Source organism: Ailuropoda melanoleuca, chromosome 12, assembly GCF_002007445.2.
Source record: "Ailuropoda melanoleuca isolate Jingjing chromosome 12, ASM200744v2, whole genome shotgun sequence".
Classification (NCBI taxonomy): domain Eukaryota; kingdom Metazoa; phylum Chordata; class Mammalia; order Carnivora; family Ursidae; genus Ailuropoda; species Ailuropoda melanoleuca.
Genome location: NC_048229.1, coordinates 34,728,379 through 34,750,771, shown reverse-complemented (window position 1 = coordinate 34,750,771; position 22,393 = coordinate 34,728,379). Strand labels below are relative to the sequence as shown.

The 22,393-nt window shown below is 57.7% G+C and overlaps 1 protein-coding gene and 1 long non-coding RNA gene across 5 annotated transcripts; one reads left to right on the top strand and one right to left on the bottom strand.

Moving 5' to 3' along the window:
* The first annotated feature begins 857 nt into the window (after positions 1-857).
* LOC117795127 lies at positions 858-12,811 on the top strand. 2 transcript variants are annotated; one of them, XR_004618955.1, is made up of 5 exons: positions 866-961; positions 1,168-1,232; positions 3,065-3,472; positions 10,072-10,448; positions 12,563-12,811. It is a non-coding gene; the product is annotated as an uncharacterized LOC117795127 (long non-coding RNA). The 2 variants fall into 2 exon arrangements; XR_004618954.1 differs by lacking the exon at positions 10,072-10,448 and having other exon boundaries at positions 858-961.
* Positions 6,539-22,313, bottom strand: LIPE (lipase E, hormone sensitive type). Of its 3 annotated transcripts, none has more exons than XM_034638053.1 (10): positions 22,195-22,313; positions 14,708-15,243; positions 12,537-12,627; positions 12,280-12,425; positions 11,880-12,065; positions 11,422-11,716; positions 10,426-10,653; positions 10,029-10,205; positions 7,448-7,866; positions 6,539-7,145 (listed from the first exon to the last, which is right to left on the bottom strand). In XM_034638053.1, exons 2-10 carry the CDS (start codon positions 15,221-15,223, stop codon positions 6,924-6,926), a joined length of 2,280 nt encoding a protein of 759 aa, XP_034493944.1. In that variant the 5' UTR covers positions 15,224-15,243; positions 22,195-22,313; the 3' UTR covers positions 6,539-6,923. The 3 variants fall into 3 exon arrangements, with proteins under 3 accessions (XP_034493944.1, XP_034493943.1, XP_034493945.1); XM_034638052.1 differs by lacking the exon at positions 22,195-22,313 and adding an exon at positions 21,706-22,100; XM_034638054.1 differs by lacking the exon at positions 22,195-22,313 and adding an exon at positions 16,520-17,676.
* Positions 22,314-22,393: the final 80 nt, after the last annotated feature.

The window sequence follows — 22,393 nt, the reverse complement described above, 5'->3', positions numbered from 1 at the left end:
GGACCTAGCTCCTATTCCCTCCGAACCCAGGAGTTCAGGCTCCCAGCCCCTTTCTCTCCAGAATCCAAGCATCCAGGTCAGGTCTGGGTCCAGTTGCCCAATGCAGGTTTCATAAGGCGGGTGGTGCCATCCACAGCCCTCGTGGAACCGGTCAGGCAGAGCGGACAAGTGAGGTTGCCCCCTCTTCTCATCCTGAGCCTGCTGCTTCCTCGAGGGCCAGCCCAGTGGGGCTGCGAGCAGAACAGGAGCTCAGTGGAGTTCTGGGTGGGACACCGCATCTGGGTTTGGGTGTGTCATGTGTCTGCGTGTGCTGTGTGCGTCTCTCTCTGGGTGCTGTGTGTCTCTGGGGGATTGTCCCGATGTCTCTGTGTGTTCTGGGGGGTGATGTGGGGGGGGTCTTTCTATTTGTGTGTCTCTTGCCTTTCTGAGAGTCTACCCACTGTGCATCTGTTCAGGTGTGGCCAGTCGTCACGGTCCTATACCTCTGACTGGATGCAGGCAGGAGTGATTCACCGAATAGTAGTAGCCTTGTGTGATGGGTTCCAGAGCCAGAAAACCTGGGTTCACAGTCTCACATCCTCTTCCTGGCTGTGAACACTTCGGCCAATCACTAAGCTTGCCTCGACCTCAGTGTGTCCATTTGCAAAATGAGTGGTGACAAATAGGGTGGTTGAGAGGATTCGGCAAGTTAGTTCAGGCCAAGGGCTTAGAATTGCGGCTGGCACTCGGAAACGTTTTGTCTTTCTTTCTTTTTTTAAAGATTTTATTTATTTATTTGAGAGAGAGAGCACAAGCAAGGGGAGTGGGAGAAGGAGAAGCAGGCTCCCCGCTGAGCGGGAAGCCCGATGCAGGACTCGATCCCAAGACCCTGGGATCATGACCTGAGCTGAAGGCAGACGCTTCACTGATTGAGCCACCCAGACGCCCCACATTTTGTGTTTCTGCCGGTCATGACGGCGAGGTGCTGTTCTAGTTGCTGGAGATACAGTCAAGAACGAAACCAAGTCTGCTCATGGTCCTGGCCAGGATTGAATGGCCTGCCCGTGGCTGGGCGTATAATTGCACCCCTGGGGTGTCTGATTTGCATGTGGAATGGGCTATTTCTGTGCGTGTTGTCAGTAAGGGGATTGTGTGATTGTGTGCTTATGTTTATGTTTGTGTTTGTAGGTGACTGCGCGTGGTGCACGTGATTCTCTGATTGTGTGGGTGCCAATGAAGATCCCACTAAGCAGGTATTGAGGGCACGTGTTCGATGTGATCTTGCATTTCTGGCTCCGAGATGCCAGGAGCGTGTTTGTATTTGGGGTCTTGAGAACCCCTCTCTCAGCTCCTCCTTTTCATGTCCCACAGGTCACCCTGGGAGGGTGATTCCTCCCAAAATGAACCTCAGTTTCTTCCTCCTCTTCTTTTTTTTTTTAAGATTTATTTATTTGAAGGGGGAAGGGGCAAAGGGAGAGGGAGAGAATCTCAAGCCGACTCCCAGCCGAGCAAGGAGACCGTCACAGGGCTTAATCCCAGGATCCCAAGAACATGACCCAAGATGAAGTCAAGAGTCAGTTGCTCAGCTGACTGAGCCACTCAGGTGCCCCAAAGCCTCAGTTTCTTCTTATTGGGGATGGGGGGCCCTGTGGCCTCAGAAGAAACACCTGTGTGAAAGGGAAGGTGGCAGGAGATGGGTGAGGCCAGGGAGAGGCTGAGGAATACGATGGGGCACAGAGAGATGGCAGGATGGGGACCGAGGAAGAGCTGCACAGAGAGGTTTGTCTGTCCATCTGATATGCATTTGTTGAGCTCCTGCGATGTGCCAGGACCTCTGGTGGGCGTTGGTTCAAGGTGTGGGGGAAAGCAGAGAGATCCAGAGAGATGCCCCAGGGTGGCCCACTCGTCTCCACGGTGGGCCGTAGTGACAGTTCTGAGTGATGGAGACGCAGCGGTGGAGAGGGAGAGAGGACCCTGCCCCTCCCCAGTCCTTCCTGAGGCCCAATCCGTCCAGATGAAAGAACAGAGGCCGTGGGGGAAAGGCCCTTCCTAGGCTGGGGGCACCCCCATGAATCATTTTCTTATCACCTCCTAATAGGATAATGACACGCTTGCCCCCTCCTAATCACTATTTTTGACTCCAACCGGGTCCAACGCCCACAGTGAGAAGAGTTGGACAAGTCTGATATTTTGAAATCAGGAGAGGAGATACTTGAAAGTCCCAGTCCGGGGTCCTTCCAACCCCAGGACCCAGGATTTGCAGGCCCCAGCCCCCCCACCCCACCCCAGGAGTCCTTGATTGCAGCTCCTCTCCTTTGTTTGCTCTCTACCTTTTCTAACCTCCCTGGGCCTGTCTTTATCTCTTTGTCTGTTTATCTTACTCTGTGTTTTGTGTCTCTCCTGTCTCTTTACATCTGCATCTTGCTTCTTCCTCACTGGGCATCAATTTTCTCACTGGTAAAATGGGGATTATAATAATCTGATCTCTTAGAACTGTAATGAGGAAGACATGCAATAATTATGTGAAATGCTTTGCATAGAACTGGGGCCACAGTCCATGCCATACAAGAGAGCTCTATTATAATTATTGTTTTTAATATTTTAATCTCTCTTGGTATCAATGTTTTCCTCTTTGTCTCCATGTGAGTTTCAAGTCTCCTCCCGCTCTGGGTTAACCCTGGCAGACAGCACCCTTGCTTTCCTTTTCAGGGAGGTGGAGAGGGCACATAGAGGCCAGAGCTTCCCCCAAGCCTCCTCCTCTTCATCTCTATTCTAAGCTCCACCTTGCGGGACACAGAACTCTTGCCTGGGGACAAGGCCTGGCTCCAATCCCATAAATAGCCACATAAAATCTTAAACCTCAAATCCGTCATTCCTGGGCACGCCAGTGACTCTTAGGAGTCCCCGTCCCTACACCCCGACCTTTCAGGTTCCCAACTCCCTCCCCGCCCTTCAAGATCCAACAATTCAGATGCTCCTCAGACCCTGAAATCTAGGTTCCTCTGTCCCTCCTCCCTCAGATCCCCAGTCCCGCCTCCCTCAGGACCAAGGAGTCCGGACTTCTCAAGTCCCCATCTTCCCTTAGGACGCAAGGATGAGGCCAACGAGCAGCGCGAGCGGCCCGACACCACTTCCGGGGCGCTTCTGCAATCCACCGCGCACTCGGCTACCCCCTCTCCGTCTTTCCAGAGGCGGGCCTGACGTGGGAGCTCGCCTCCGGAGGCTGGCTGTGATAAGCTAGCCCTGACGTCAGTCACTATCTTCCAGCCAATAGACGCTCCGCCTCCTATCGCCCCCGGCCACTAGGGGCACGTTCCCTGGTAGGCGAAGCCCACGGCCTAAGTCGGACAGCGATAGGCTCTGGGAGACGCCAGTCTCCCCTAGTCTCCGCCAGTCAGCCAATAGGCCGGGCACCTGCGGGGTGGGAATCCTGCGGCGCACCGCAGAGGCTGGAGCGGCTCGGGAGGGAAACAGGTTCTGCGAGTCCGGTCAGGTAAGCGCTTTCCAGCACGCCCAGTACTGGGATTCTGGACACAGTTCGGAGGGGAAACGGCGAGGCTTGGTGGGGTTGAAGGCGGGGGCGGCCGCTTAGCCCGGGCGACCGCGCATTTTGCTTTGTGGGAGAAAAGGAGTCACAGACATTCATCTCTCCATTCCATTCCCCTCACCCTAAACCTGATGCTCGTCTGCTCTCACCCGGCCTGCACACCCGTCCTGCTGCACACCCGTCCTGCTGCACACCCGTCCGTTCAGCCTCTCCTGCCCTCATTCTCTCTTCCCACTCGCTGGCTTTCCCATTTCCTTCTGTTGCCACTCGCTCGCTCGCTCATCACACACTCAGCCACCTATTACTTAAACGTTTCCTGAGCCTCCCAGTGTGCCAGGCCTCGTGCTGGGCGACGGTGGTGACCAAGATGAGTCAGGCCTAGGTCCTACCCTCGAGGATCCGGGGTCAGATGGGAGGACAGATACGTTCATGGCAGGGGTGTGCCGAGGTGGGGGAGTCCCGGAGAGTCTTTTTGGCTTTGCTGGATCAGGAAAGGGTTTCCAGAGGAGGGGACATTGGCGCTGGATTCTGGAGGGGCAGGAGGTGCCAAGCAAAGGAGAAGAGCCTGTGGGAGGGTGTTTCAGCACAAGCAAAGAAAGGGAGGCATGTGGGAATATTACTGTGTGTAGGTGCCCAAGGAGGCGGCCAGGCAGGTCCTTGCGGTGGGGTAGCTGTAAGGCTGGAAGAAGATGAAGAAGTGGGCAAAGCCAGCCTTGGCAGCTGGGACTTTGTCCTGGGGTGGGGTGGTAGTGGGGAGCCATGGAAGGGTTTAGAGCAGGGAAGACCAGGTCAGAGCTGGAGCTGGAACTGAAGAAACGAGACTGGATGCCAGTAGCTGGAAGGTGACTTGGGGAGACACCCAGGCAGGAGGAGATGAAGCGTGAATTAGGTCGGAGGCTGAGGGGATAAGGCAGAGAGAGGTTCAGCAGGCAGAAACAATAGAATATGGGGGTTGATGGGCTATGGGATGAAGGGCTGTCCAGGACAAGACCCAGGGTTCTGGCCTGGGCTACAGGGGTACAGGAGCCATCCCTGAGATGGGGACAGGAAATAGGAGCAGGTTGGTGGGTGGATGACTGTTTTGGGAGAGATGAACAAGGGGTCCTATGAGCTCAACGGGGGAAACAGGACCTTCAGGGAGAGTTCTGGGCTATGGTACCCTCCCCCATCACAGCCCTGGCTCAGAAGTCACTTAGTGGGTGAATGAGGGCCTCTGAGGTGAGGGTCCCCCTGTCCCCATCCCCTCAGGAAACTTTTCGGGTGCTTCTGCATCTTCAGTCTCTCCCTCTCTCCTTTCCTTCCCTGGCAGCATTAAAATGTGTTCTATCATTTCTAAACAACCCTCCCCCCCATCAAGCTCCCTTGAATGATTTCTCATACCGTTTACAGCTGAAGACTTGTACCCACTGGCTAAATCCCTTACCTTCCACTCCCTCCTCAGCCCTCCATGTCTGGCTGCCCACATCTCATGCTCCTGCAGTGGCTCTGGACAAGGTCACCAAGGACCCACCTGCTCCCTGCTGAGGCGTGAGGATAACATTTCCATCCTCATCTGACCCCGACCACTCCTTCCCACCCGAAATCCCCTTTGCTTTACATCCTTTTGTTTCCTGGTTAGCTTCTTCCCTTTCCGGCTGCTCCTTAGAACCCTCCAGAACTGATTCCCCTTTTATGGCCCACCCCTTTCCTGGGGGTGGTGGCCCTCAGGGCTCTCTCTGTCCTGGCCCTCTGCTCATCCCACCTGCCCACTCTTCCTGGAAAGATTCTGGTCCCTCAGGTCCAGCCAGAAGTGAGTACCCAGTCTGCCCTCCTGCCCCCTGCTGCCTCCTGGATGTCTCCCTGGATTGCCTCACAAAGACTTTTTGATCTCTCCATGTGCAAAACAGCTCTCAGTATCCCACCATCCACCTTGTACACACCAGAGCCTCTTCCCGGTAAAGACACAGCCTCACTGTCCACCTGCTCCCGTGCTAGCCCCAGTGCTTCTTCGTCCCCATCCGCTCTACCCTCAATAAGTACTCTTCAACCTCAGTTATGGTCTGTGTTCCTACTTCTTACCTTCATGGCCTCTGCCCCAGCTCAGGCCTTGTCTTCCCTTTCCCCAGCCTCCTCTGGCTCCGGGATTCCAGTCTTGCCCCTTTCAGTGCATTCTCCAGTGTCTCAGCAGGCCCTTTCAGTGCCTTAGCTAATCCTGTCCCTCCCCTGCTTAAAGCCCTTCTGTGGCTCCCACTGCCCTCCAGCTACAGTCCAGATTACACTGCAGGCTCTTCAGGGTCTGCTCTTGCTGACCGCTCCAGGCCCCTCAGGCCACTTCCCACTTTGCATCTGACCTTCTGGCCAGGGAGAGGCTTTGATGACTGCCCAGTGGCTCTCACAACTTTGCATGTTTCTTTTGCCTAGCAAATTTAATGCTTATCCTTTAAGGGCAAGGTCAAACCACCTCCTCTGTGAAGCCCTCCTTGATTACCACAGATGGAACCTGGGGGCACTGTGACAGCCTGTGTCTGGGTCTCTCTGCCTACTCTCCCCGAGTCCTTTGAGGGCAGGCCCTGGATAGAAATCATCTCTTCTCCAAACCCAGGGCCTACAAAAGGCAAGACCTCAGAGTCTTTGTTGAGGGACTGAGTGACTGTCACAGCTGGCAGAGCTTGCGCTTCCAGTATCTGGGGTGACCAGTTTTGTTTCTGGTTTCCTGTTATTTCTGCTGCAGTTTTCAAGGGAGTTTAGGTTTTCTTTTCTGGGTGGGGGCTGGGGCTGAGTCTGCGAAGGGGAGTAGCTGAGAACCCAGAGCCCTCTGGCACGCCACCTGGACTAAGTCTGAAGGGGGAGGTGGTCTGTGTTAGTAGGGGCGTCCAATCCGTCCGCACCCGAGAATCCGGGCCGGCAGTCCCCTTCTTCCTCAGGACCCAGAAGTTGGGCTCTCAGCGGTCTACTGCCAGGCTTCTCCGATCCCAGCAGCAGAGTCTGATACTGCCCCCTGGTGGGCGACACCCAACCCTAGTTGCAACAGGCCAAACTAATTAAATACTTTTATTTACAAAGGAACAAAAACAAACCGACTTGCAAGGTAGGGCCAGACCCCCCACCCTGCGGCGGTCCCAGCAGCAGTAGAAGGCAATGACGGAGTGCAGCTCCAGCTGTCTACGGAGACTGGTTGGTGTGCGCCCCCCACACCTCAGGCTTTGGGCCCCCACCCCGCCCCCCTGGCCGTCCTCCCACCTTAAGGCACAGCCTGCCCCTCCCGCCCGGCCTGAGGGGGCCGGGAGCCCCTCGCGGGGGTCCCCGCCGCCTAACCCGGGGCGCATTCATTACGGAGGCCGGCTCAGATGGGAACAAGAGGGCTTTAGTGTCGCCCCCCGCAGCCCCATCTTCCCGCGCGGCCCGGCTCGGGCGGGGCTCAGACCCGCGGCGCGGCGGGCGGGGCGGGCAGCGCGAAGATGAGACGGATGCACTCCACGCACTGCGCCGCGGCCTGCCGCGTCTCCCGGCACAGCGCCGCCAGGCTCAGGAAGCCGTGCGGCAGGTCCTCCACCACGCGTAGCGACACGGGCTTGCCCAGGCCGCGCAGCCGCCGCGCGAACATGACCGAGTCGTCCAGCATGGGGTCCAGCGCGCACGCCTGCGGGGCGGGGCACGGGGCANACAGGAGGGGGCGGGGAGTGGGAGAATAAGCCTCGGCCCAGCATCTCCCCCCCTTCCCCTCTACCCGACTGCCCCCAGAGGAAATGGCAGCCCTGGTTTCCCTACAGCCCTCCCCTTGCCGGGCATTCCTTCCTGGTGGCACGCCTCTCCCTTCGGGCGGGCAGCCAGGCTACCTTACCGCCCCCCGCCCCCCCAACCCCGCTCTGCTCTCTAGCGCCCGGGCGCTCTTCCCCAGGTGCACCTGCGCCCGCCCGCCCCTGCTCCCAGCCTGGTGCTCACCACAATGTGCACGGGCGGCAGGCTCTGTAGCATGCTGTCAGATGCCAGCAGCGGCGACATGAAGGGGTTCTTGACAATGGGCGAGGAGCAGAGGGGCATCCGGGTGGCGCCCTGGCTGGAGCGCCTGGGGTGGAAACCCTCAGGGAAGGCGGCCCGGGCGCCACAACCTTGGTCCTTGGTGCTCAGCTCATCCCGGGCCTTAGCCTCGGGGGCGTCCTCCGGGCCAACTAAGAAGTTGACATCGGAGGGCGTGGAGGGGCCAAGTGTCTCTGCAGACAGTGACAGCTCCGGGGTGTCTGACGTGTCAGAGCTGCCCTTTAGGCTCAGGTCATGTAGTGTCAGGCTCTTGAGGGAGTCCGTGCCCAGCGGGCCCTCAGGCTGGGCCAGGGCTGCCTCAGACACGCTGCGCCGCATTGGCTCTGCAAGAGGGGCAGGGCAGTGGCAGCCGGGGCCACAGATCAGCCTGGCTCTGTGGGCCAGTGAGTGAGTGGCTGGCAGGAAAGGTCAGGGGGAGGGCAGTGGCAGCCGGGGCCACAGATCAGCCTGGATCTGTGGGCCGGTGAGTGAGTGGCTGGCAGGAAAGGGCAGGGGCAGGGCAGTGGCAGCCGGGGCCACAGATGAGCCTGGCTCTGTGGGCCGGTGAGTGAGTGGCTGGCAGGAAAGGTCAGGGGCAGGGCAGTGGCCCCTGCAGGAAGAGCTGTGTGCTAGGGCTGTGGAGGCCGAGTGTTCCCCCAGACTCCGTCCTTGGGGATGAGTGGGGAGCCCCAGGTGCCCCAGGCTCCAAAGGGGAGGTGGAAGGAGTCACGTGGTGATGGAGGTGGGGTGTGTGTGGTCACCGGGAGGGTGAAATGCAAGTCAGTTTACCTCTGGGAGCCTCAGTTTCCTCCTCTGTACAAAGAGGGGATAAACATAGTCCTTACCTCATAGGAGGTGGTGAGGACTCGGTGGGATGAGGTACTGTTCCTCCCTGGGAGGCCACACGCTATCCTCATGTTTTATTACTAGGCCTGGCGCCTTGTTCCAGCTGCCTCCCTGACCCCAGCACGAGGCCCAGCCAACCTGTGAGGGCCACTCAACACAGGGTGTAAGCAGTGGAGTAGGAGCGGGCCCACATGGCTTGAAAGGAGGCCGTGTTCACAGGGAGCTAGAGTCTTCGGAGCCTATTCGATTCCCAGGGATCCCATACCTGCAGCCACATAGATCTGCTCTCCCCATTTCCTTCCTGTTTTTTAGTTTTATCCCTTCCCTTTGAGTGACCGGGCAAACACGTGCCCCACCGATGCCGAAGATGTGCTTTGGCCCGTGTGGACTGCCCACCTTGGCCTCTGCTCCATGAATCAGATCAGATCTGTGCTGCTTACTGCTAGGGCCAGGACCCTGCCTTTTTCCGATATTTTTCTTTTTTAACTCGTCTTTATAAATCCACAAAGGCAACATGCAAGACCATATGAGAAAAACTGCGTAAGTGCACCGTGACCCCGAGGGTCACCGGAACGGAACCAGTGATGGGAGTCAAAGGGTGCAGCCTGTCAGGGGTGCCAGCATCTGCTAGGAGCACCTACTGGGTGTCGGGTCTGTGCTGGGTGCTTGGCACAAACAGTTACACGAAGTCCTTACAACAAGCTCATGAGGCAGGTCCTGTTACCGTACTCATTTCGTGCGGGAGCAAAGCAAGGCTCACGGAGTACCTGGCCCCCATCACCCCGTAGGTTGCTAGACTGGCCTGTGTGCCTCTAGGGGCTGCACTTGTCACCTCTAACCTTTAGGGAAAGTCCCACTGTCCAATGGTCCAGGTTCAAATCCCCTTTAATTGTTTTTGTGTGTATTTGCATCCATTTGAATATCCTAAAACTTAAAAAGTTAAAGCAAGACACACTCAGTTGGAATAATTTTCTGAATAGGAATGCTATCTACTTTTGACCATGCACTATTCAGAAAATACTGTTGGGTGTGCTGGAGATAGGAAATGAGTTGGCTGTACTTTAAAATCATTAAAGTGTTAAAAAAAAATGGTGGGGAAAAAAGAGATCCCTGGATGTGAGTGACTTTTGGCTGCGAGAGGATCCTGCCTCCTGCCCGAGGCTTGGGAATCTCTTCCATGGACAGAGGTCTGTGCAGTCTGCTGATCTCCCCACCCTCAGGCTCCTAGGCCAGCCCCTGGAGTGGAGTATTATCCCCACGTGTCTCTGTTAAAAGTCTGAGAAGAATCTAGGAGGGCTGGACTCCCTGCTGAGGGCCCAAGGGATTTGAATGGCATTCTCAGGATCGAAAATCGGCACATGTGGCAGGCCTTCTGAGTTATTTCCTGGGTTCCTTTCTGGCATGGGCTGTTTGGAAGGCTAACTTATAGTTCCTGGGAGTTCTGAGATGACCTGGTGGACCAGAAGTCCTGGAAATTCTAGGATGTGGAGTGTCATGGAAAATCAAGGCTGTGTGGTAGTCCCCAGGGATAAATAGGGGTTAGAGCCAGAAGGTGATCTCTGCTTTCCTGAGTACCCTTGCCTCCCCCCAGGACTTTCGGTGGACCCGGCTGTCCCTGCTGTCTACCCCAAATGGGCGTGTGGGGGGGGGCTGCACTCACCTGCCGTGGGCACTGAGTTCGCGTGGGACTTGTGCCCACTCAGGTCCAGGAAGGAGTGGAGCCACGAGGAGGCGCCCACGCGGAGGTCTCGGAAGAGCAGGGCCGTGTCCCGCCGCACCAGCCCCATCATGCCCAGCGCCTTCTGGTCCGAGTCAGAGTGGTCCTCTGTCTCTCCACCTGTGGAGTATGGGTGGAGGGCTGAGGCCCAGTCTCAACGCCCGGAACTTCAGGCCTCTGTGTCCCTGGGGACCCAAGAATATCTGATGGCTTCAGTGGGGACCAGCAGCCTCAGACTTCCCTTCCTGAGCCCCGGGAGACGGGCGCTAGCCCCCGTCCCTGCAGGACTCCAGCGTCCAAGGCCTCCCCAGGGCCCCAGCTCTGTGGGTGGTGGCCTTACCAGCGTAGGCGCTGACACACTTGGTGAGCACGCTGAGGGGCAGCAGGGGGTCCATGAGGCTCAGAAGGCGGGAGGGAGAGGCCGTAGATTGTAGCATCGTGGCCGGGTAAGCTGCCATGATGCCATCCGGCACCCGCACCCCGTAGGCTGCTGCCCGGAGGGACACGGTGAAGCAGAGGTTCCCACCTGCGCTGTCCCCTGCGAGGCATATCCGTTCCCCTGTTGAACCTGGGTTGGAGGGGGCTTGGTCAGCCTGGCAGGGAGGAACTCCAGCTCTGAGCCAGGAGCACTGGGCTCTCAGAGGTGGAGTATGGGGACCCCAACCCCTAGGTCTAGCCAAGTGCAATTTTAGAGATTGGTAAACTGAGGCAGGAGCTTGGGGGGGCAGTGGTCAGGGGATCAGGCAGACTGAGGATGTGGAGGTCAGGAGGCTCTGGGAAGCTTGAGAGGCTAGAGGTCAGAAGCAAGGGGGACAGATGGTGGGAAAGGGGAGACCAGGGCCCATTTCGGGAGGGAAGGGCAGCTGAAGCCTGGAGATGGAAGGGCAGGGTTCAGCTGACCTTACAAAAGAGCCACATCCCTGTGCCCCGGGGCACACCCCCACCTTGCCCTGTGCCTCTGAAGATGTCAGAAGCAGGAGGTCAGAGGAGCTGGAAGAATGGGCTGGAGCGTGGGCCAGGAGACTGGCAGTGCAGGATGGGGGGTGGAGAAATAGGAGGAGGAAAGAAGAGGTCAGAGGGGATGGAGAGGTGGGGGGAAGGGGTATCAGGGCTAGAGGAGGGGAGCAGGAAGCAGAAGGAGAAAGTGGTTGAGACAGAAGGTCTGGGGAGCCGTGGGGCAGGAGGGGGTGAACAGGGGGCAGAGAGCTGGGTGGTAGGAGATGGGAGGGGAGGCAGGGGAAGGGCCTGAGCAGATAAATGGCTCTCTCCCCGAGCAGTGCAGTATGGGGTGGGGGCAGGAGCAGGGAGTGGGTGACAGTGAGGGGTGGGGGCTCACCGAGGAGGGCACAGTGCTTGACAGCCCAGCAGTAAGCATAGAAGCACTCCTCCAGCGCACGGGGGAAGGGGGCCTCGGGGGCCAGGGAGTAGTCGATGGAGAGAATGGGGACGCCCAGCTCCTGGGCCCAGCTCTTGAGGTAGGGCTCATGGGATCTGGAGGTCTGGGCCACGAAGCCACCACCATGGATGTGCACCACCAGGGACTGTGAGCGGGGTGCCTGCTGGGGGCGTGGCCGCAGGTCCAGGCTCCGGGGCCCCTCGGACTTCATCAGGCTGCTGAGCTCCTCACTGTCCTGAGGGGTGAGGGAGGAGGATGTGGGTGAGGCTGGGGTGGCCTGCCTGGGCCTCACCCCACCAAAGGGATGTGCTCAGAGAGACAGGATGGGGAGGGGGGCAGATGTAAGCAGTGACAGGTGGGAAGGGGGCTGTCATGCTCTTTGGCTGTGTGTCTCCTACCTGTCCTTCACGTAGGTCATAGGAGATGAGCCTGACGAGGACCGGCCCGGGGCCCGAGTGGGCCACGGGGGGTGAGATGGTGACCGTGAGCTTGGGGTCAGTAGTCAGTGGCATCTCAAAGGCCTCTGGTGGCAGACTGAGCAGGCGGCTTACCCTCACGGTAGCTGATGTCATGTTTGCTAGAGACTGGTGGGAGGGAACAGGAGGGGTGCTGGGGAGGAGCTGCTTGCAGCCCCTCATGCCTCCTCTCCGATCCCCACCCTCATCCTGTCTTTTCCATCATGTGCTGTCCCTGGGCCTGGAGCCCCGCTGAGGCCTGCTGTGACCTGGGATGGGTCTCTGGGCCCCAGTGTGCCCATCTTGTAACACTGGTGGGGCCTTCATGAGGCCCCCTGCTCACCGATAGCACCTCAATCTCGGTGATATTCCAGAAGGCTTTCCAGAAATGCACATCTAGGTTCTGTATGATCCGCTCAAACTCAGCCCCACGCAGCTCTGGGTCGATGGCGAAGCGGCCGCTGGTGAAGAGGGAGCTGGCGGTCACACCTGGGGGTTGGGAGGGGTGTCAGGGAGCCCAACGGGAGTGGGGACAGAGGGTGGAAGAAGGAGGGACAGGAAGGGAGGCGAGGCTGCAGGCAGGGTCTGGCCGGGACTCACCAAGGCCTGTTTCATTGCGCTTGTAGTGCTCCCCGAAGGACACGAGCCCGATGGAGATGGTCTGCAGGAATGGCCGGATGGCAGGCGTGAACTGTGGAGAGACGCCGCTGGGTCACCCGCTGCCCAGGAGGGACTGGAGGCAGGCAGGAGTGAGGGGCAGAGACGTGGTCTGTGGGGAGACGTGGTCATTCAGCGAAAATTTAGTGGGCTCCTACTGTGTGCCAGGCACTGCTCTAGGCAACAGGAAGCAAATAAAGGCGTATGTTCAGTGTTAAGGAATGCTTCAAGACCAGTGCTTTGAAAAAACCAGTAGGTGGAGGGGACACAGACTGAGGACTCAGGGTCAGTCTACTCAGATGGGTATCCAGGAGGGTGCTGGAGGAGGGATCTGGAGGAAGTGAGGGAAGGCTGCTCCCTGCAGAGGACATGGCAAGTGCAAAGGCTCTGAGGCAGCCTGTGCTTGGTGGGGATAACATGTATGGTTGGAGCAGAGTGAACAGGGCAATGGGGGCAGCAGCCAAAGTCAGAGAAGCAGAGGGGGCTCATGGAGGGCCTGAGGAATTTGGATGTATTCCAGATGTGGGTGGAGCCATAGAAGGCTGGGAGTAAGGTGATGCAGGGGTTTCCTGAAAGTCATCGAGGACAGAGATGAGGCCAGGCGGACGGGGACCAGCTCCTGGGTGGCAGGAAGACAGACAGGAGATGGTCAGAGACAGACAGGGCCAGAGATCTCACAGCAGAAAGACAGCCAAATGGGAGGAGGAGGGAGGAGCCAGGCAGCTAAGAAAAGACAATGGGGAGACAAGATCGAGAAAAAAACCATAGGAAGCTGGGCAAGGGGCCAGCAGTGTTCTTTTGTTCATTCAAGAAATAACAGGCCTGCATCCTACTGTGTGCTAGGCGCTAGGCTTGGGGGTGGGGGGCGCTGACCTAGGGCCATACTCGGGCAGCTTCTGCGCTGTGGGGGCTGACATTTTACGGGCCTAGCTGTCCTGTAGCAAAGCAGCTGAGCCCCAGAGAATAGCTGTCAGGCATGACCTTGCCCCTGGCCAGGGGCCCAATGGGCCAGAGAGCACAGTGGTGCCTGGCCATTTTGCCTGGAATGCTGGCTTGGGTGGCCCCAGGATCACTCTCCCCTGACTCCAAGGTTCTGACTGGGACACGGGGAGGAGCCAGCTGGCCCAGCTGGGCTGATCAGTATTTGTGGGGGGTCAGCTTAGGTGAAGGAAGTTCCCAGGAACACCCAGGCCGGGTTGGTGAGGACAGGCTGCTCTGTGGGGAAGTGGGGAAGGAAGGCCGAGAGACTGCCAAGCCCACCTGGGGTGGGGGTGGCGCAGCCCCAGAGAGAATCTGAGGGGCCGCAGAGTCAAGCAGCTCCAGATACTCCAGTGGGGGGTTCCCCGATATGGCTGGGACCTGGGGGACCCAGCATTGACCTCACACAGGAGCACTTTGGGCCTCTGCTCTGAGCCCCAAGGACCCCCCGCCCCAATTCTGAGTCTCCAGACCACTTTTGCTCAGAGTCCAAAGGCTCCCAGGCTGCCTTCCTCTCAATGCTAAGGTAAGCGGTACCCCCCTGGGGGTGGCTGGGTGGGGCCACCACTAGGTCTTCCTCAGGGTCACCAACTCGGACATGCTCCTTGGCCTTCCCCATAGCCTGAAAATCCCGAGTCGAGAACTCCTTAGGTGAGCTGGAAAGTCCAGGCCGACCGGGGTCCCATGGAGAGCTGTGACGAGAGCCCCTTGAGCCTCTGTAAAACGGAGCTAGCCCCCTCCCTCCTGCCCAACCTCCAATGGGGATGACTAAATGGGGTGTGCTCTTATAAAGAGGCCTTTAAGACAATACTAACCGCCCTCCTGAGGGGTCTCAAATGATTTCGGGGGCCAGAGAGGTCACCACAAAGAGTGGACGGATCTCTGAGTGTAGGATAATAGACAGCCGTGGGGATCCTGGTGCAAAGAGGTGCACACCTTAACGATTCCTTATTGCATGGTGGAATGGACTCCGGGGCCCCAAGTTTGAGACCCCGCCCTGTGTAGCCGTCTGGGCCCTAGACGGCTTCCCCTTTCTGAGTCTGCCGTCTCCGGAGGCCGGTGATACTGCTGTGGTAATCCTACCATGCTGTCGGCACCTTCACTCTGGGTCCGGAGGAGCGGAGCAGGGGGCTCACCTGGAAGCCCAGACAGCGGCCATAGAAGCAGCCCTTATGCAGGGTGACGTACTCGCGCAGGAACTCAGTGATGAGCCCCTCATCGCCCTCGAAGAAGAGCCCCCCGGGCCGGTTCGTGGCCAGCAGGCGCTGGGCATAGTAGGCTAGGGCACGGAGCTGGGTGAGGGCGGCCAGGTAGGCCTCGAGTTCCGCCAGGTTGTGGCTGGTGCGGAAGAAGATGCTCCGGCGGTTGGAGGCCACGTAGCGGGATTTGTGCAGCAGGTGCGCCAGGCAGCAGCGGGCTGTGTGCACCAGGCTGCGGTACCCGTTGGCCGGTGTCTCGGCGTCCAGGTCGAAGAGGTGCGCCACGCTCAGCAGGCGGCCCAGGGCCGGCTCCAGCCCCAGCGCCTGCTCCCGAATCCCCGCAAAGACGCCTGACAGACGTCGTGCTGTCTCCCCGGGGCCCTGGCTCGAGAAGAAGGCCATGTTGTCTTCCGCCAGGGTCACCAGCGACTGTGTCATCGTGCGCAGGTCCATGCTGTGTGTGAGCCGCGAGGCTGCGGGCGAGTGGGGAGCCCCTGTTAGGCAGGGTGGGACCCAGGGGTGGAGTCTAGGGCCCCTTCCTTTTTCAGACCCAGGAGTCCAGGCCCCAGACCCCTGTTCTCCCTGTTGTCTTCTATGTGGGACTCGTCTTGGTTTCCTAGCTCCACACCTCTCTTACAACCCCGGAGTCTATCCACCCCTCTGCTTCCTTCCAGGGACCTAAGAATTCAGGTAGCCGTCTCCACTTGCTCTCCTGGGGCCCAGGACTCTGAGGTTCTCTGAGAGGTATGGAGCCCAACTAGGTCCCCCCTCTCTCAGGACCCAGGAGTTCAGGCCCCCATCCCACCTCCTTCTCAGACCCCAAGGCATCACCCACAGGCCCTTCCTCTCCACCAGCATTTGGGACAGCTCAGCCCTCATCCCACCCATTCCCATCTACCTGGTGGTGTCCCAAGACCCTGGTCTCAAGCCCAATTCTCTTCCTGAATCCAATTCATAATTCTAGCCTTACTTAAAACTGAGGAGTCGATCCTGCCCCCTCCTGGTCCCTTGAATCTGGCTATGGAACCCCCTCCAAGCTCCAGCTGCCTCCCTGTTCCTCTGTGGGATCCCCACAAGTCAGTCCCACTGCTCCCCAGCTGGGTGCCCTGGCCTTCGGGCCTTTCCACTTGGCTTAGATTGAATGGGCCAGCCCCACTCCCCTGCCTGGAACAGCGGTCCTCTTCTCTTCCATTAGCCTTGAGCTCGCTCTATGCCAGACCTGCGCTAAGAACTTTCTGTGTGTTTCCTCATTTAGTGCTTGCTCATCCCGAGAACCAGACTGTCTCCATTCACGTTTCGACTGTTATCGGTAGCATCCCCATTTTATAGGAGAACTGAGAGGCTCAGAGGTGTTCAGTAGGAGCTGAAGCTTGCATTGGAAGTGGCAGCACAGAATTTGAACCCAGATCTCTGGGTCCAGAGCCATCACTAAAACACTGGTCTCCCTCCCAGGGCTCTGGAAGCTGGGCCTCTAGCTGTGGCCCTCCAAAACTTGCCCTGGACTAATCCTGACTCCCCACACTTCAGGGTCCCTGGTGACCTTCCCTCCGGGATCCCTGTACTGTCACCCAGGCCCTGGACAAGCTACTGTTGCCCCCCCTTGGTGGAGACGGTGCCCTCTGCTCCAGAGACTCTTCCCTCCTGAAGCCCACTCAGGATCTTGCCTGGCTTCTGCCTCATCCCCTCCCTTTCAGGATCTGGAGTTTTAAAGCGCGGCCATTCCTGTCTCTCAGCAGACAGTGCACTCACCCCTCCCAGACCTCTTCTGAGCTCCCCCAGGCTGAGCTGCAGGCTGGGCTAGGACTGAGCGTGGCCAGTGCCAGCAGTGGCCTAGGGCGATAAACCCGCTGGGAGGGGCAGAGCCTGCCCAGGGTGTGGCCAACCGCTCCACCTCCCACCCAGAAAGGACACGGAAACCACTGGGAGCCCAACTCCCCGCCCCTCTGCTGGTTCCCAGGCCCAGCTCAAATGGGAGTCCTTGTTCCAGGCTCCTCTGCCATAGAACCCGGAGTCCAGGCCCCAGCCCCTTCTTCCTTTGGATTCAGGAGTCCAGACACTCAACCCCCTCAATAATTAGAAACTGAGGTATCTAGCGTGCCAACCCTCTTCTCTCTTAGGAGCCAGGAGTCTTAGCCTCAGTGCTGAACAAACTGTCTGTTCTCACCCAGCCCGACCACCCTCCCTCTCCCCAGGGTGGATTTCAGGGAGCAAAGGCCCAGTGATCTCAGCTCCTGTCCCTCAGGCTGGCCCTGGCACAGCCAGCCCCAGCTGTTGGGGGGGGGAGGGGGGTAGCCAGCCCTGCCTGTCCCTCCCGAGAGGACAAAAGCCGATTAAGGGTGGTGCCGAACTCAGCTAGGGGTTCTGAGCCACACGTCCTACTGTGTGGTGTTCCCATACTGGGTACCCTCCACTTACCCTTCACAGGCCATCCTGCTGTGACTATCAACCTCAGCTCACATATGGGAAACTGAAGCTCCAAGAAACACTTTACCTCTGTTATTCCATGTGCTCCTTACCTCACCAGCTCCTTCTCACCCTTCAGGCCTCGGCTTGTCACCTCCACAAAGAGGCCCTAACTACTCCTCCCCGCCTAAGACACACACCCCCATCATTACTTTCTGCCATCATACTTGTGTTTCTTCCTAGAATTTTCCACACTTGCAATTAGATGACTTCATTTACATGTTTGTTGTTTGTCTCCCCCCAGGGACAGAACCAGACTTCACGGAGCCGTGAAGCTGGTATGTGTAGAGGTGGAACTCTTTAGGAAAAAGGATATAAAATCACAAATACAAACTTAGGCACAGGGCTTTGGAAGGCGTCTGCACAAATGAGAGGCCCTGAAGTCATTTGTTTGGCTGTAGGTCAATCCTCTGTCTCTCCTTTTTTTTCTTTTTCTTTTTAAGATTTATTTATTTATTTATTTGAGAGAGAGAGAGAGCATGAGTGGAAGGGGCAGAAGGAGAGAATCTCCATCAGACTCCCCGCTGACTGGGGAGCTGGGATGGGGGCTTGATCTTATGACCCTGAGATCATGACCTGAGCCGAAACCAAGAGTCAGATACTTAAAAGACTGCACCAGGTAGCATGGCCGAGCGGTCGAAGGCGCTGGATAAGACTGCACCACCCAGGCACCCCCATTTCTCCTCTTTGATTTTATGCCCCCTAAGGCAGGGGGTGGCCCTAAGACTCACCATGGGGTCTGGCACGTAGTAGGTGTTCAGCAAAAATTTGAAGACAGAAAGAAAGTGTGAAGAGTCAGAGTGGGGTCAGAAGCAGGTGGATGGGAGCTTGGGAAGGGAAGAGAAACAGATGAACAGAGAGAGGCGTCTGGAGACAGCATTAAACTTCATGGCCAGGTGAGCCTGGATGGGCTTGGATGAGCAGCGGTCAGGAAGAGGCTGAATCCCAGGCCTTCATGATTCCAGGGCCCTGCCCTTCGCCCTGTTCTAGGCAGCTCCCTGGGGGCTGAGCTGGGTGAAGCTGGGAGGAAGGGATATTGAGGTTGCCAGAAACTTGCCAAGAATCTCAGGCAGAGGGCACGGGGACAGAGGCAGGCGCCCAAGGCCCGTGGGCAACAACTGGGGAAGAGGTAGGACGGAGGGGTCCTGTTGCCTGGCACCAGCCCTTTGCCCTAAAGAGCCATAGGACAGTTGGAGCCAGCCTGGATTCTGGCCCCTGGGGACTGAGCAGGGGTAAGAAGGGAAGGAGGCTCAGGGAGGAAGGGCCAGGTCTGAGGCCTGGGAGGGGCAAGGGCTTCTGAAGGGGAGAGGCCTGCAGGGCAGATGCTGGGGGAGGGGGGAGCGAGTGTAGCCGGCTCCGTGAGTGTGTCTGCTGCCCTAGTGACCCTGCATACCAGGCACTGTTCTGTACACGGAGTAACTCATTTCATCCTCTCCAGAGCCCAGGGGGTGGGGACTGTCATCGCCCCTTTTGGTGGCAGAGAAAAGTGAGTTGCAGAGGAGGACAGGCCTGCCCACGGTCACAGGGCCGGCAAGGATGGCTCAGCTAGTCTCTGCAGTGTTTTTGCAGTGTGTGTGTGTGCACGCGCACGCCTCCTTCTCCGTCAGATCTCAGCTGGCCGCTTTCTGGGTGGTCAGGTCTGAGTGTTTTGGCGACTCACACACGACGTACGTATGTACGTGGGTACATGTCATGCCTCGTGTTTGCCTGGCCTGTGTTTGTGGGGGGGGTGACATTTTTTCCCCAATCTGTGCGTTTGTATGTTTCTCTGTATGTCTGAAGGCATGTATGTATGTATGTATGTGTCACAGCCCCTGTGAGTGTATCTGTGTCTGTGTTCTTCTTGGTCTATGAGATTGCACGGGCGTGTGTTTGTGTATGTATGGACGTATACACCCATTGTGTGCATCTGGGTGTGTGTGTGTGTGGCCACTTCCCACTCCCACCCAATGCATCACAAAGTTCTGTCCACTCTGGCCCTGCAGAAACCTCTGGAGTCTGGTCCTTTTCCCATCTCCTCTGACCACTCATCTAGATGATTGTAACAAGTCTTTATGTGTCTCTGATTTTGCCTCCTTCAATCTCTTTTTCACATAGCAACCAGAGGATTTTTCTAGAATTTCAGTCTGGTCACACACTCCTAAACCTGCAACACCTCCACCCTTGCTCTCTGGATGAAGCCCCAAATCCTGGACATGGCCTCTCAAACCAGGTGCTATCTGGGCCTCCTGCCCACCCAGACCCCTCCCTCTTCCCTCCCTTGCTGAGCTCCCTCTGTGCTGTAATGAGCCACTTCCTTGGGCCTCAAGGTCTCTGCTTGCACTGTCCCCTTTGCCTCCCTTGCCCGCCCCCCCCCCATCCTTGGGTCCAATGTCACCTTCCTGGGAAGCCTCCCTCTTAACATTTTCTCAGGACTTTCCCTCTTGAATTTGCCCCAGTTTACATTTATATCTGATTTGTGGGATTATTTGATTGATGTCTGTGTCCCCAGCTCAAACCCAGCTTCACCACTGACAGTCCAGGCCTGACACAAGTAAATGTTCAGTGAATGCCTGCTGAATGAATCTGCGTGACTGGAGCTTTCTGGGTCCATAATCAACGTGGGGGCACAGAGCAGTTTTGAGTTCACACACCCCTGCCCTCAGGAGGCTGGGTTGGCCATCTCTCTGCCCTCACTGGCCTGGCAAGGAAGCCCAGGTGACCTTGCTCCCTCAGAGCCTCAGCGTCGTCATCTCGGAAGTGCGGTGATCATAATGATGCTAGAGTCATCGGCTCCTGGCAAGATCAAACTGATGGCTAGGACTCTTCAGCCAGCCTGGACGTCCTCAGGGCAGGGGCAGGGTCTGATTCACCCTGCTGAGGCGTGGTACCAGGGCAGAGCCTCAGGAAATGACTGGTGGATCTCAGAGCTTAGTGGAATGAGCCTTTGTGAGTAGGTGGGCCCTTGAGTTTGTGGGTCGGACTGGCTCAGCCCTGTGCAAGACACCCCACCCAAGAGGATTCTGACTCCTCACGACACCCCTAAGGGCAGCATGATTATTATTATCCCAGTGTTACAGTTTATACATTCCTTCACTTACTAATTCAATAAATATCTGAGTGCCTCTGTGCCTGGCATATCAGGCTATGAAAATGTGGGGTAAACAAGGCAGACACGGTCCCCTTTCAGGGAACTCACTACTTAATGCGGAGTAACCATAATCATAACCTCCGCCCCTCAGGCAGACTTGCTGTGTGCCAGTGTCCAATGTGCTATACTCATTCAAACCTCACAACAGCCCTACGGGTCAGGGAATCCTATCATTATGCCCATTTTACAGCTCAGAAAATTCAGACAGGGAAAGAAGAAGACTGTTGCCCAGTGTACCACAGTTTATGATCCCAGGAACCAGGCCACCAACACCCACATTCTTAACTTTGGTCTGTACTGCCTCTGGGCACACTGTCTTGCTTGTGAGGCTGTGCCTGGTAGTATGACAGTGAACGCCCTCGGGTCCCAGCCAGAGCTCCCTGCCTGTCTGAGTCTGCACGTGTGCATGTGCATGCGTAGCCAACTCCAGTTCTGTCTTTGGCTAATGATGTTGCCTAAGGCAGAGAGAACAATGGGCTTGGGGTCTCTAGGGCCTGGGGGCTACGTCAGTTTCTTTCCTTCACAGGAGCTTCCCATAAGTCCTCACTTGGCTTCACAAATACTCATCACCTAGCAAGAATTTACTGTGTGTCCTGCCTGGGGCTTGCAGCATCTCTGCTGGTCTGTCAGTCTTTCTCCAGCTTGCTGAAATCTGTAAATAATGTGACACCTTAGGAACCCAGTTGACAGCCCTCTCTTCTTTGCACCAGGGAGGGTGTGGTGGTCTGAAGCCTACCCAGGGCCAGGGCCCCCTAGTCCTAAAAAGAGTGGGGGTCAGTTAGGCCCCAGTAGTGCTGGGGTGAAGCAGGTGGGCTGACAAGGAATGAAGAATGGACTACATTGAGTCATACTGGCCCTGGGGCATTTTCCACTACGAGGCACCCCTTCCTCCTACCTTTTCCTGACAGTGAATGCCCTCTAAACTTCCTCTTTGAGCAACAGTTTCTAAACCTCTCCATTATCCTCTCATGAGTGCTGGGGCCCTGAAGACCGGCGCTTGAACCATTTCCCTGGTAGGAACCACTGAGGCCAGGAATTGCCCCACGGTCACCCAGCGAGTTGCCGGAGCCGGACCGGGAACCCTAGTCTCAGAGACTCGCATTCAGGACACTTCCCAAGTCGCTACTGGGGCATCGGGTAGTCTCTATGCTGAGGGTAATATTCCACTCTCACAACGCCCATTCTCAAAATGGATCACCCCCGCACCCCCACGCAGGGCGGCAATGGGCCAGCCCATGGGCTCCCCCACTTCTCGCGGCAGTGGGTCCCTCCACTCAGTACCCAGTTCCGCGAAGGATGTCCAAGGTTCCTTCCGTTTTGCTGCCGGCCCCCGCGCGCTCACCTTTGGTTTTGCTTTTTCGCCACCGCCGGAGGCTACGACTCTTGGACCCTTCTTTGGCCCTCTTCGAGGCCAGGGCCCCATCGGCCCTGGCGGCCCCGCTTCCCCAGCCAGACTCCATCAATTCTCCGCGGTCCCCACGCAGGGGCCGATTCCAGCCGCCAGGCTCCGCGGGGAGAGCCAATCCTCGCCGCACACCGCCACCGGGCCCCCATACCACCCAATCCTCGGCTTGCGCCTCTCTGGGTCCCACCCTCTGAGCAATCCGGGCCTCACTCCACTGCCGGGTCCCGCCCTCAAACCTAGGAGCCTGAAGCCTGGCTCCGCCCCCCTCTCGCGCTTTAAAGGGCCCGTGACCAACGAAAATGCAGCCCTGGAGGCGGCGAAAAGTGTCCTTCGGACAGGACTAGTGGGGAGTCCCGCGGGGGTCACTCCAGAAGGGAAGCCTCGATCTTCTCACGTGCAGGCTCTCAGCCTCGTTTTCCCACTCACCTTCCCAAGTAGGGATCCCCTAGAACGCGCCCCGGCCCGCCTGCTGGAAGGGGAAAGCGGGGCGCCTCTGAGACTCCGCCTGGGGGGGCGGGGTGGGCCAGGTCCTCCGGCAATTCAAAGCCGGGGCGGGGCGACAGCACTGGAGGCGTGGCCGTTGGAGAAGGAAGCCCCGCCTTCTTCCTGACTTATATGTCCTATT

Coding starts and splice junctions, on each gene's coding strand:
- LIPE (XM_034638052.1), bottom strand. CDS start 21,823: ATGGAGTCTGGCTGGGGAAGCGGGGCCGCCAGGGCCGATGGGGCCCTG. Junction 12,426..12,536: donor GCGCAATGAAACAGGCCTTG/GTGAGTCCCGGC, acceptor CCCAACCCCCAG/GTGTGACCGCCAGCTCCCTC. Junction 12,066..12,279: donor CCGAGATTGAGGTGCTATCG/GTGAGCAGGGGG, acceptor CCCTCCCACCAG/TCTCTAGCAAACATGACATC.